The sequence below is a fragment of the Callithrix jacchus genome, chromosome 10 (assembly GCF_049354715.1).
Source record: "Callithrix jacchus isolate 240 chromosome 10, calJac240_pri, whole genome shotgun sequence".
Taxonomy (NCBI): domain Eukaryota; kingdom Metazoa; phylum Chordata; class Mammalia; order Primates; family Cebidae; genus Callithrix; species Callithrix jacchus.
In genome coordinates, this window is record NC_133511.1 from 57,128,338 (window position 1) to 57,143,009 (window position 14,672).

Here is a 14,672-nt window from a genome sequence, read left to right on the forward strand (position 1 = left end):
CACTTATAATTGGGAACTAAACGTTCAGTACACATGGACCCAAAGAAGGGAACAACAGATACCAGGGTCTACTTGAGGTTAGGAGGAAGGTGAAGATTGAAAAATTACCTATTAAGTACTATGCTTATTACTTGGGTGACAAAATAATCTACACCAATTTCCATGACATGCAACTTACCTATATGACAAACATGCACATGTACCCCTGAACCTAAAAGAAAAGAAAAGAAAATCCCTACAGGAACTCTGTCAAAGATGGAAATAACTTCCCTGGGCAATAATAAATGTCTTGCCACTTACAGTGACTAAGTGGAAGCTATATGACATGCAACAGAAATGGCTAAGCCAGCAAACTTCAAATGGTTATAGGGTTCTATGATACCATGGCCTAAATACAATTCACTGAAAAATGCTGTGAATTCAGGCTCAGTTCCAGGAACTCTAAAAGGACAAGAAATCCAGCTAATCCCCTACAGATGCTCTGACAAAATCTAGTGTCTCAAGAAGTGACCATCTAATACTTCAAATTTTGCCCTGGAATAAAATGAAGTAGGGATAATAAAACAGCACATGACTTTATATATAGTATCCCTTTACCAGTTGCAAGCACCCACCTGGGTGCAAGTGGTACTCGCTATACAGCAAAGGTGCTGAGAGCTCATTTGTATCAAGCACACCACAATAGAAAACTGTTCTAGTCATGTTCTTGGTCTTTTCTGAAACATCTTTTTGAAATTTCTTGATCCCCTAACAAAATCCCCCTCACAAATATCTCTTACTCAAATAATGTCAGAAGAAACTGAAATCTTACAAAATCAAGTGCTTATGTTCTACAGTTCTAAGTCTTTGCTCATTCTTAATGCAACCAACAAAAGAAATTTCAGCACAGGCCAGGCACACATGCCTGTAATCCCAGCACTTTGGGAAGCCAAGGCAGGTGGGTCATCTGAGTTCAGGAGTTCGAGATCAGCCTGGGCAACATGGTGAAAACCTCGTCTCTACCAAAAATACAAAAAATTAGCCAGGCGTGGTGGCACATGCCTGCAGTCCCAGCTATTTGAGAGGCTGAGGTGTGAGGATCACTTGAGTCTGGGAGGCAGAGGTTGCAGTGAGCCAAGATTGCACCACTGCACTCCAGCCTAGGTGACAAAGTAAGGCTCTGTCTCAAACAACAACAACAAAAAAATCTCAGCATAAGCAACAAAATACAAGTAGGTAGACTGTACTGAAATTTAAAACTTTTGTGTTTCAAATAGTATCAACAATGTTAAAAGACAACCCACAATACTGGGAGAGAATATCTGCAAATCATGTATCTGAAAAGGGTCTTGTATACAGAAGTCCTTTTACAACTCAAAAATAACTCAGGTGAAAAACAGGCAAAGGATTTGAATAGACTTTCCTCCAAGGAAGATACATGAAGAGTCAATGGGCATGTGAAAACATACTCAACATCATTAATCATTATGGAAACACTATCAAAACTACAGTAAGATACCACTTCACACCCAATAAAACAGCTATAATCAATAAAATAAATGAAAACAAATGTTGGTAAGGATGTGGAAAAATTGTAATACTCATATGTAGCTGGTAGGAAGGTAAATGGTGCAGCCACTTTGGAAAACAGTTTGGCAGTTTCTAAGAATGTTAAACGTAAGAGTTTTCAGATGACCCAGCAATTCCACTTCTAGGTATATACCTAAGAGAAATGAAAACCTATGTCCACACAAAAATGTACACATGAATGTTTACTGCAGCATTATCTATAATAGCCAAAATGCAGACACAACTCAAATGTCCATTAGCTGATTAATGGATGTATAAAGCGTGGTACATCCATACAAGAATTATATTTGACAATAAAAAGGAATGAAATACTAATCCATGCTACAGTGTGTATGAACCTTGAAAACATTATGTTAAGTGAAAGGAAAGGCCACATATTCTATTCAAATAAAGTATCTACAATCAGCAATTCTACAGAGGCAGAAAGTAGATTAGCAGTTGCCCAGAAGAGTCAATGGGCATGTGGAAACATACTCAACAACATTAATCATTACAGTACAACTAGTTCTTTTTGCCAGAATAACAGCTGGAGAGAAGGTGGGGTAGGGTAATGGGGATGACATTTCTTTGTAGGTTGATAAAAATGACATAAAATTGGCCAGGCACAGTGGCTCATGCCTGTAATCTTAGCACTTTGAAAGACCAAGGCAAGCAGATCACTTGAGGCCAGGAGTTCAAGATCAGCCTGGTCAACATGGCGAAACCCCATCTCTACTAAAAATGAAAATTAACCTGGGCTGAAGGTGTATGGCTGTAATCCGAGCTACTCAGGTGGCTGAGGCACAAGTCACTTGAACCTGGGAGGCAGAGATTGCAGTGAGCCGAGAATGCGCCACTGCACTCCAGCCTGGGAGACAGAGCAAGACTCTGTCTCAAAAAAATAAATAAATAACAGACATAATGTTGATTGTGGTAATGCTTAACAAATCTGTGAATATACTGAGAACCACCCAATTGTATGTCTAAGTAGGTATATTTAATAATACATGAATCATACCTCAATCAAAAAAGCTACTTAAAATAAAGCTGTCAGGAAATCCTGAAAGAATGATTAACTCTGAGCCTCACTGTAGGGTGATCTGGGTGGGCTGTTGGTTAGGAACCCTGACATCAGCATCTTCAGGTTTTCCTTTGGTTACATTCATCAGGGAAGAGACTTCCACTCTACCCCAGAGAGTGAAGTATTGCCTGACAACGTTCTGAGGACTTTTTTTTTAATTAGAAAATAAATCTAGACCTAAATCAGAAAATTTCCTTAGAAAATACAATTTTGGTACAACTAGGTCTTTTTGCTAGAATAACTGACACTCTCCAGAAATCAAGAGGAAGGGAACTCACACTTTCTGAGCCTGTATAAGCCAGGCACTTCCCATTCTCCAGTGCACTAATTTAATCCTTATAACATCTGTTGGGGTGATATTATATTATATTCTCATTTTTACAGATAAACTTGAGGCTCAGAAAGTAACACAGCTAGAAAGTGGTGAAATTCTGGCCAGGCGCGGTGGCTCATGCCTGTAATCCCAACACTTTGGGAGGCCGAGGCAGGTGGATCACGGGGTCAAGAGATCGAGACCATCCTGGTCAAAATGGTGAAACCCTGACTCTACTAAAAATACTAAAAATTAGCTGGGCATGGTGGCGCATGCCTGTATTCCCAGCTACTCAGGAGGCTGAGGCAGTAGAATTGCCTGAACCCAGGAGGCAGACATTGCGGTGAGCCGAGATGGCGCCATTGCACTCTAGCCTGGGTAACAAGAGCGAAACTCCGTCGCAAAAAAACAAAAAACGGGGTGAAATTCTAACATCTGAATCCAATGCCTGAGCTTTCTTCATTCACTGGGGCTGCCTTTGATTTGGTTAGGCGCATATCCTCACTCCTATCAAAGAGCTCCATTGAAACAGTTCTTCTCATCCATTAGTACAAACCATGGCTCTCTTGACCAAATACCATTAGAAGCAAAATTCAGATTGCTCATGGTATGAAAATATTCCTCTTAGGAGACAATGTGTGTGCTGGCAAGAGCAAAGGGAAGCCCAAAAGCCTTGCTTCCAGTTGCTGTGTGACTCTGGACAAGTAACTTAGCTTCTCTGAATCTCAGTCTCCTTATCTATCAAATGAGGATACTATACTAAAAGAGTGTTTTTTGAGATAGAAAACAGAGATATTTCCAGGTGCAGTAGCTCCCACTTGTAATCCCAGCATTTTAGAAGGCCAAGGCAGGTGGATCACCTGAGGTCAGGAGTTGGAGACGAGCCTGGCCAACATGGCAACACCCTGTATCTACTAAAAATACAAAAATTAGCTAAGGATGGTGGTGGGTACCTGTAATCCCAGCTCCCTGGGAGGTGATTCTCCTCCCAGGAGAATCACTTGATTCTCCTGGAGACAGAGGTTGCAGTGAGCCAAGATTGTGCCACTACACTCAAGCCTGGGTAAAGGAGTAAAATTGTATCTCAAAAAAAAAACAAACAAACAGATGTTACCTACCTTATATGCTTACTGAGAATAATGTACATGGAAGTGTTCTATAAACTAGAAAACATTACTGAAATAAAAAACATTTTGTTAGGATTTTGAGGAACAAAAAATCCAGTAGGAAAGTTATATGCCAGTAGCCAAGCCCAGCAAAAATTCTACAGAAATTAAAATTTGCTCCAATTACTAGACTTCAATTTAGTTTCAATATATTCATATAATATAATAAACATAAAACTATGATAAGCCAGCATCCTACTGCCTCTGAGAAATCTATTTGCATGAAACCATGACTCCTTGAGAGAAAGCACTCCTACTTTTACTCACTGACTAATTTGGAATACAGTTCATAACCACTTGTTATGAACTGAATGTGTCTCGCCAGAATACGTATGTTAAGCCCTAATCTCCAATGTGATGGTGTTTGGAGAGGGGAGGGTTTGGAAGGTAATTAGAGTTAGATGACATGAAGGTAGGGCCATAGTCCCATGGGATTAGTGTCCTTGTAAGAAGAGAAACCAGAGTTTTCTCACTCCCCCATGTGAGGACATAAACCTACCAAGTCAGAAAGACAGCCCTCACCAGAAACCAATCCTACCAGACTTTGATCTGGGACTTCCAGCCTCTACAACTGTGAGAAAATTAATTTCCGATGTTTAAGCCATTCAGTCTATGGTATGTTACTATGGAAGTCCAAGCATACTAAGACAATATTCAATGGAAAAAGACTGTCCTTCAGATGACAATTATAAAAAATTAAATTTGTAGCATACACAGCTCTATAATGCAATTAGTATGAAAGAAAAAAAATAAAAACTATAAAACTATTTTAGAAAATCCCACTAACAAATATGGTAGGTTATTAATCTTGTCATGGAACTCAAAGAGCAGATAATCAATACTTTCACAGCTTTAAACAATTTAAAAATCGAACCATTTAGGAATAAGCAAATATGGAGAAATCATTTATCTGTTTACCAATGTAACCCCTGAATCTAGAACAGTGCCTGACACATAACAGATACTCAATAAATACGTGTTGAATGATGAGAAAGAAAGAACTGACAATGTACAATTTCAGTGAGTACTTTTAGTACTATCTTAAGCAGTTTCAGAATGTTTTCTGAATTCCAGAAAGCAAGACTATGTCTGATGCACTGCCCTATTCCATAGCCCAGGGCTGTGCACACAGTAAATATTCAAATGTGTTGCATGAGGAACAACAAAGCAAATCAAATATGTGTTGGATGAATGGACTGTTCCTTATCCATTTTGCCTATTAAAATCCTGGCCACCCTTCAAGACAAGCCAAATCTACTTTTGAAAAGCCTTCCTGCTCCTCTATCCTAAATGAATAGTTATTTTAAACGTACTACCCTTCACCAAATTCCCCAAGCCAGAAATCTAAGTCACCCTTGATTACCTTCTTTCTCTCTAACACCTCATGGCCACATCTATCGGCAAATCCTAAAAGGCTGAAGTGAAGCAAAACAAGAAATGAGATGTCTCGTATCACTGTTAGTTACAGGCCTACATCAGGAAACTCTAGGAGCCTAGGAAATCTGTGAAGATAATATTCTATATCTGTTCTTGTACAATTCTAATTTAGTATCCTTGGAATCAGGATATAATTGTCTCAGGAAGTTCATCCAACCTTATACTGTTAGGTGGAGTATGTTCTTTTCCCACCTAATTCATACCCCATCTGAAACGCTATGTTCTTTTCCACCTTCCAGTCTATCATTCATGGAACAGATAGAGTGATACTGTTTTTAAACATGAGTAAGATCACATCATTCTCCACCGTGAACTACAATGGCTTTCTATTTAAAATAAAATCTATATGCTGAGATTTTGTGATGAAAAAAGGGAAAAAATGAACAAATAAAATAAAAATGTAAACCTAAAATGCTTATCAGGCTGTATATGATCTGACTGGTCCCAGCTGACCCTTCAAAACTATCTTTTGTCACTTCCTTAGGGATTCTACTCTAGCCACACTGACCATTCCCAATACTACATAATGGTCTTTACATGCACTGTTTGTTCCCTCTGCTGGCAACGTTCTTCCCCGATCTTCATAGGACTCATTTTCATCACCCAGGTCTGTCCTCAAACATCACCACCACAGAGAGACCTAATGATTGTCTTGTCTATAGCAACACTCTATTTTCTTTATATATCTATTTTCTTATCAATTACTTATCACCTTCCCTCCTGACTACCACCACTCGAATGAAGTTCCTTTGTATTGTTCACCATTACTTTAATAACTACAACAGTGTCTGGCACATAGTAGATAATAAATATTTGTTGCTATTATTATCTGCAGTGATCATTTGCCAACTCACCATGGAAATACTTGAGATGTTTCTTTCCCTGTTCCCTTGAGCCACTGAAGAAAATACTTAAATATTTTCTTATATAACTTTCCATCCCCTGAGGGACAGAGACTATGTCTCACACTTTTTATATATTCAACAACCCTAGTACAAAAACTTGTATTAGTTGTGGTTCCTCCAAAAATATCAACTTATTTTACTTTGCAGGCAGTATTTGTCTTCATAATAATTTCCAAATTTGTGGCGAAAAATTGCTATGGTATTTCTGAAAGGATAAATCACAACAGAGGCAGCATACTTACTTCTGGCATCTGTTTTATCCGAGTCACTCAGACATAAATCATCCTTGGCATCAGTGCTTCCCTCAACACCATGTCTTATAAAAAACTTCTCATCATTTTCATCAATTTCATTCTCTTCATCTATATCATATTTCTGTAGCCCCTCTAATAGCTTCACTGCTGCCAAATGGGCAAACCTGTAGAAGAGAATCAATAAACTAATCAGATTCATAATCTTCTTCAAATTGGAACTGCAGCTTGCATTTAACTTAGGGAATTACACCCTGTACACTCTGTCACCAATGCACTCCCCAGCCAAGGAGCCAAAATTTGAAGGTCAGTGACAATCTGACATATATTCAACTATGTGAGAAACTCAGTTACTTGGCACTAAGGACAAGTATTCACATTAAACACTGATTCCATAATTTTTATCGGCAAAAACACACTGGGAATGGAGATCCAATATCAAAATAATATGTGTTAGGCTCTCAAGCATAGAGGACCCAGAACCGCCCTCCTTGATTACTTATAGTTATAGCCTTTTCTTGGCCTAATTTAAATTATAAAATTTATTTTCATTATAGTTTTAGGGCTAACTAGTAATATAGCTCTAGACCCTTCTATCTCCATCCTTCCTCAAGCCAAATCATTTGGTATGGCTTTGAAATTTAATTTTAAAAAATGACCTTTCTATTCATTTTCTAATTCTCCTTAATCTTTCCCACATTTCTATGAAGATTCCAGTAATGTACTCTTGGTTTTGGAGTTGTTATTGTGATTATATATAATCTGCATATTTTCCACAATTTTGCCAAATGGAATATTTAATATATTTTCCTAGGACTTGAAGAATTACTCGTTAAACACAAAAACCTTAAATCCCATTTTCTCATACTTATATAACCAAACACATACATTACCTCCTACCAGGTACTGCAAATCATTAAAGACAAAGTAAACATATGCAGGAAGTTGTAAGGCTTATAGAATTCATTATCTCTACTACTAGGTTGTAATTTAACAGCTGTCATTTACTGAGTGCTTACATTATGCTCGATTCAAGCTTATCTTTAAAATAACACTACAACCACATCAAGCATTTTGTTACATGAGAAAAAAAATGTAGACCAGAAATTATGGAAAACTTCAGACATACCCACAGTACACAATCACCTATATGACGCTGATGCAAAAATACACAATTAGACCAATGGACAAAATAGTTCAGAATTAAGCCTGCACATGCATCAACAACTGATTTTTACAAAGACAAAAAGGCAGTGCAGAAAGGATAGTCATTTAAACAAATAGTCTAATATTAGATATCCATATGCGAAAAAAGAACTTGGACTCATACTTCATATCATGTACAAAAACTAACTCAAAATGACCACAGACCTCAATATAAAAGCTAATACTATATAACTTCTAAAAGAAAACATTTAATAAATTTTTCATGACTTTGTGTTAATCAGATTTCTTTAGATATGACACCAAAATCATAATGCATAAAAGGATAAATTAGTAAGAAATTTTGCTCTTCAAAGACATTAAGAGAATGAAAAAATAAGATACAACTGGTAAAAAGGAAAAATCTTTGCAAAGTGTATATCTAAGAAAGAACTAGTATCCAGAATATACAAAAAACCTTTAAAACTCAATATCAAGAAAACAATTCAATATTTTAAAGTGGGCAAAAGATCTGAATAACCACTTCATCGAAGAAAATATAAAGATGGCAAGTGTGTATATTTAAAAGATGCTCAAGTTCATTTTTCATTAGAAAAATGCAAATTAAAACCACAATAAGACACCATTACATACCTATTTCATTACTAGAATTTAAAAAAGACCCTGACAATACCAAATGATGGTAAGAATGTGGAACAACAGAAATTGACATCCATTGCTGGTAGAAATACAATTTCTTTTTTGTTTTTGAAAGTCTAGCTCTGTCACACCAGTTGTAGTGCAGTGGTACAATCTCAGCTCACTACAACAACCTCTGCCTACCGGATTCAAGCAATTTTTTTTCTACTGCCTCAGCCTCCTGAGTAGTAGCTGGGACTACAGTGGGACTACAGGTGCACACAACCATGCCCAGGTAATTTTAGTAGAGATGAGTTTTCACTATGTTGGCCAGGCTGGTTTCGAACTCCTCATCTCAAGTGATCCACCTGCCTTTGCCTCCCTAAGTGCTGGGATTGTAGGTGTGAGCCACTGAGCCCGGCTCCTAGAAATGCAAATCTGTATGGCCACTTTGGAAGGCATTCTGGCAGTTTCTTATAAAGTTAAACATACACTTAGCATGTAGTCCAGCAGTCCTGCTCATAGATTTACCCAAAGAACTGAAAACATGTTAACACATAAACCTGTTTATGAATGTTTATAGCAGCTTTATTCATAATCATCAAAAAATGATATAGTCAAGATGTACTTCAAATCTGTGAGTGGATAATTGAATTATGAAATACTATGGCATTCTACTCATTGTTAGAAGGAAATGAACTGCTAATACACATAGATGAAAGCTCAAAATAATTATGTTGAATGAAAGAAGCCAGACATAAATATATATTGTATGATTCCATTTATATAAAACTCTAGAAAATGCAAATTAATCTATAGTGACAGGAAGCAGATCAGTGTTTTGTTTGCTTGGCTACACTGGGGAGCAGTCAAAGGGAGAGAGATTATAAAGTGGCAGGAGACTTTGAGGGTGATAAAGATGTTCACTATCTTAACTGTGAAAATTGTTTCACAGGATATTCATATATTAAAACTCAGTTGTACTGCACAAATATATGCATTTTATAGTATGTCAATTATACCCTGATAAAGCCATTTTAAAACAATAAAATAGACCCGAGTTTATAATGATCCCAGGTACATGGTACAACAAAACCACACTCCAAGGCATCAAAGAAATTCCATAAACAAATTTTTGGGGAACATGAGCTCACAAACAAAAGTTGCATAGCAACTTAGCAAATGATTGGACCACAGCATATGTCAAGCCTCATATGCCATTGTTAGCCCACACTCCTACTTTAGATTTCAGCCTTCTAATCCCCATGCAGTTCCTCAAACATACAAGGTGTTGTCTTACAACTCCTTCTCACATTTACACTTATGCTTACAAGTGTCAACATAAATGTTGCTTCCACAAAAAAAATTTGACCTCTATGTAAATTCTGTCCCCATGCTGTTTCCATCCTCTGTATTAAAGTTCTCTCTTACAACTTTCAAACAGAAAGACTTTCTATGCTCTCAGTATACCTTACACATACCATGTAATATGGTATAATCATTAGAATTAGGCCAGGCGTGGTGGTTCACGCCTGTAATCCAAGCACTTTGGAGGCCAAGGCAGGCGGATCACCTGAGGTTGGGAGTTCAAGACCAGCCTGACCAACATGGTGAAACCCTGTCTTTAAAAAAGAAAAAAACGATTTTGAAAAATAAAAAAAATAAAAATTAGAATTAATAAGAATTTCATTTGCATATTTGTCTCTCCACAATACTATAAGCTCCTTGAGGGCAGTGACTGTGTTTTCTCCCCTTTGTATTTTTACCACTAATCACACAACTTGGAATACGTTAAGTATATGGAAAAGTGATTGACAGAACAACCACATGAACAAACAGAGGGACTACATATTTCTTGAGAACCTAACTCAAATGAGTTGGCTATGTTTAATAATACATGCTACATTTAATTCAGATGTAAATACTAAAATACGTTTCAAAACCCATGTGATTTATTTTTCTATTGTTAAAGTTGACTATTTCTTTTTTCACACAGCATTTCTTAACAGGCAATGCCATAGGCATTTGTATGGGCCAATTCATCATGCATTACTATCCTGAGCACTGCAGAACATTTAGCATTCCTAGACCTAACCTCCAGTTAGTAAAAGTCTCCAGTCATTGTGACAACCCTCCCCCACAAATACCCCTCCCACAAGGAAAGGGGACAATACTACCACCCAGTTGAGAATTACTGCTTTAGAAAGAAAAACTGATATAACAACAGCTATAACTTCAGCTTGAAAATTGTCATTGCTTCTGTATTTGACTGAGTCCTCTAAGATTTCATTAAATCTTCAGAGATTTTTGGGTGCAAGAAAGTATATGCAAAACTTTAAAAACAAAAGAAAAGAGTAAAGAAGACCAATTCATACCTCTTTGCCACATCACTGGGTCTCTCCCCTGCTTCGTTGGTAATATTACTGTCTGCTCCCATTTTAATCAACCACTGCAAACACTCTATGTGGCCTTGTCCAGCAGCTGTTCAAAAGAGGGAAAAAAAAGTTAGTTATTAGTAACAATTTTCTAAAATTTTGGACAGTACCATTATAGAGTACTTATTTGAGTGTTGTTCCTTGCAGTAACTGGAAAAAGTATGCCGGAAAAATGTTATTTTCTCTATTTCATTTACTGATTCATTAGACAAATGTTTAATGAACTGTACTCAGGCACCATACAGATAATTTTACATATGGATATAAAAGTTGAAGTTCAAAAAGGTTATTTATGTATTTATTTAATATCACACAGATGGTAAGTAGTTTAAAACTAGAATCCAGGCTTTTCTAATACTATCCAGTGATTATCTCCTGCTATAAATAGCTCCTAAACTATCTTGTATTTCACAAGAATATGAGCACATTCTAACAATATGAACCTACACAGACTTCTAAAAGTCTTGCTTCAGCATTTATCTATATGATAGATGTATGATATAAACGCATTCTTCTCATTCTTACAACTCAAAATATATAGGCCTCTAAGGCCACACCTGATTAACCCAAACTGTTCACCACCTTTGTCTAAATCTTCTCCTCAAAACACATGCTCTCTTTATTAATCGTCACCTTCACAACTCTGCTTATGTGTTTTCCCATCTAGAGCCAATCACCCAACAATGTGTTCATTGAACCTGTAACTATTCTTCATTCATCTTGAAACTTAAGGAAGCTGAAGAAAACAAACTGAATAGACTTAAAAGAAAGACCTGAATTTAAGCCTATTAAACAATAAGATGTGAGGACAGTGCTGTAATCTTCATATCCCCAGAACACAGCAAGTGGCTGCAACATACAGACCTTTAATAAATGTCTAAAGAGTTAATGAGTGAATGAATATATTTAAAAAATGAAATCTTAGCCCTTACCAGCTATATAACCTCAGTCAAGCAACCTGACTTCTCTAAACATCGATTTCTTCATCTTTTACACAGATGATTATTTAAAAGCAAAGCACACTGCTGCTTCATAAAATTGCAATAAGGATTAAATGTGGTAAGAGCTTTTCATTCTGTTAAGTGGCATATAAACATCAGGTATTACTGCCAAATCCCCATGAACAGTTCCTCAATAATACTGATCCTTACCAACTTCTTCTACCCCTCAATTCCTATTCCCAAATTCCTACGACAGGTATTTTAACAACCTAATTTTTTTTTTTAGCCATGAATTACATCCTGCCTTAAAAGAAATCTCTGGTTCTTTTATGGTGTAATTATGTAACTCTTTAACAGTAAGGTCCAGATCTCATTCTGACTCACAATATAAGCACATGGTTGGTGCTGAATGTGTATACATGACCTTGCAAAATAAATCAAAGAGTAGGAACTTTTGGTATTTATTTGGTGCCTTAAAAAATGAACCCACCGGCTGGGCATGATGGCTCACGCCTGTAATCCAAGCACTTTGGAGGCCAAGGCGGGCGGATCATCTGAGGTCAGGAGTTCAAGACCAGCCTGACCAACATGGTGAAACCCCATCTTAAAAAAAAAAAAAAGTGAACTCACTTCCATTACTGGCAATGTAGAGGACACAGAGCAATTCAAGTGACTAAACCATCCTATCACTACAGTCCTATAGCCAAGCTGGCAAAAGTCTCTAAGAACCCTTGTTCTGTTGTCCTCTGCCTCAGAGCCATCTGCCAAATCACAAGTTGGCTTCTGCAGAGTCTGGGCTTCTCTCTTTCCCACAGAGGCTGAGGCTTCTCTCTCTCCTACAGCCTATCCAGAATCCACTAACAGAGAACCTACTTTCTCATATCTCTATTAATAACTCGACTTTAGACAAAAATAGCAACATATTTTTTCTGCCATTAAGAGTCACAAAATCATATTTATGAGCATGGACAATGTTGAATTTTACAAGACAGAATGAATTTAGCCCAACATTTCATTTTATTACATGAAAATGTTTAAAAACTGGAAGGAAAGAGGTTAAGTAATAGATCTACAATGAAATGCAATAAGAGGATTTACCCAAGATTTTTACTGACTATTGATTAGGATATGTTGGCTAATTTGACCAATGTTTTATAAGAAACAAAGTAAAATTATACAGCAATTAGAAATTTTTAAGAAATGACTTGAAATAATTATGATTTAATTGCAAGTTTGAAAAGGGGAAGTCAGCCAGGCACAGTAGCTCATGCCTGTAATCCCAGCACTTTGGAAGGCCGAAGCCGGTAGATTACAAGGTCAGGAATACAAGACCAGCCTGGCCAATATGGTAAAACCCCATCTCTACTAAAATACAAAAATTAGCTGGGCATGGTGGCATGTGCCTGTAGACCCAGCTACTCGGGAGGCTGAGGCAAGAGAATCACTTGAACCTGGGAAGTGGAGGTTGCAGTGAGCTGAGATCACGCCACTGCACTCTCGTCTGGATATGACAGGGAAAGACTTCATCTCACCAAAAAAAAAGGAGGAAGTCATACTAGATCTAAGCAATTATTAAATAACTAAGAAGAATGCCTCAATAACAAATGCTGCAGTTTATCTACTGAATGAAATTAAAACTAAAGGAAAAAGCAATCTGACAAAATGTAAGAAATGCGAATTGAATTATAAACAGATGTCAACTTTTATACGACCAATTTGAGTACAGTACAAACATACAGATGGTGCCCAAGAAAAGACTGTCTTAATGTACTTTTGAATGTAGGATCAATGAAGAAATTAAGAAGGAAGTTGAAAAATTTCTTGAAACACATGATAATGGAAACACAACATACAAAAATCCATAAGATACAGCAAAAGCAGTATTAAGAGGCAATATTACAGCTATAAGTGCCTACATTAAAAAACAGGTGGCCAGGCACGGTGGCTCACACCTGTAATCCTAGTACTTTGGGAGGCGGAGGTGGGTGGATCACCTGAGGTCAGGAGTTCAATACCAGCCTGGCCAACACGGTAAAACCCCATCTTTAAAATAAAAAAAATAAAAAATAAAAAATAAAAAAACAGGAAAAACTTGAAATAAAAAATCTAATGAGGCCAGGCACCGTGGCTCATGCCTGTAATCCTAGCACTTTGGGAGGCCAAGGTTGGTGGATTACCTGAGGTCAGGAGTTCAAGAACAGCCTGGCCAACATGATGAAACCTCATCTCTACTAAAAATACAAAAATTAATAGGCGTGGTGGCAAGTGCCTGTAATCCCAGCTACTCAGGAGGCTGAATCAGGAGAATCACTTGAACCTGGGAGGCAGAGGTTGCAGTGAACTGAGATGGTACCACTGCACTCCTGCATGAATGACAGAGCAAGACTCCATCTCAGGAAGAAAAAAAAATCTAATGACGCATCTTAACAAGAAAACCAGAGCAAACCAAACCCAAAATTAGTAAAAGAAACAATAAAGATCAGAGCAGAAATAAATGAAATTGAAATGAAGAAAACAATACAAAAGATCAATGAAACGAATAGCTGCATTTTTTTGAAAAGTTCAACAAAATTGACAAACATTTATCCAGACTAAGAAAAAAAGGAGAGAAGACCCAAATAAATAATCAGAAATGAAAATGAGACATTACAATCGATACTGCAGAAACTCAATGGATCATTAGTGGCTACTATGAGTAACTATGTGCCAATTAATTACAAAATCTAGAAGAAATAGATAAATTTCCAGACACATACAACCTACCAAGATTGAACCAGGAAGAAACCCAAAACCTGAACAGATCAATAATGAGT

General features: G+C 37.1%; 1 protein-coding gene across 1 annotated transcript in view; it reads right to left on the bottom strand.

Annotated features, from left to right (window-relative positions):
- ANKRD42 (ankyrin repeat domain 42) overlaps window positions 1–14,672 on the bottom strand; it is a gene marked incomplete at its 5' end in the record, with an annotated part of 83,520 nt that overhangs the window by 14,189 nt on the left and 54,659 nt on the right. Inside the window, 2 exons of the mRNA XM_035264380.3 lie at window positions 6,693–6,868; window positions 10,859–10,964. Coding sequence (XP_035120271.3) covers window positions 6,693–6,868; window positions 10,859–10,964 — 282 coding nt within the window. The remainder of the gene's footprint in view (window positions 1–6,692; window positions 6,869–10,858; window positions 10,965–14,672) is intronic.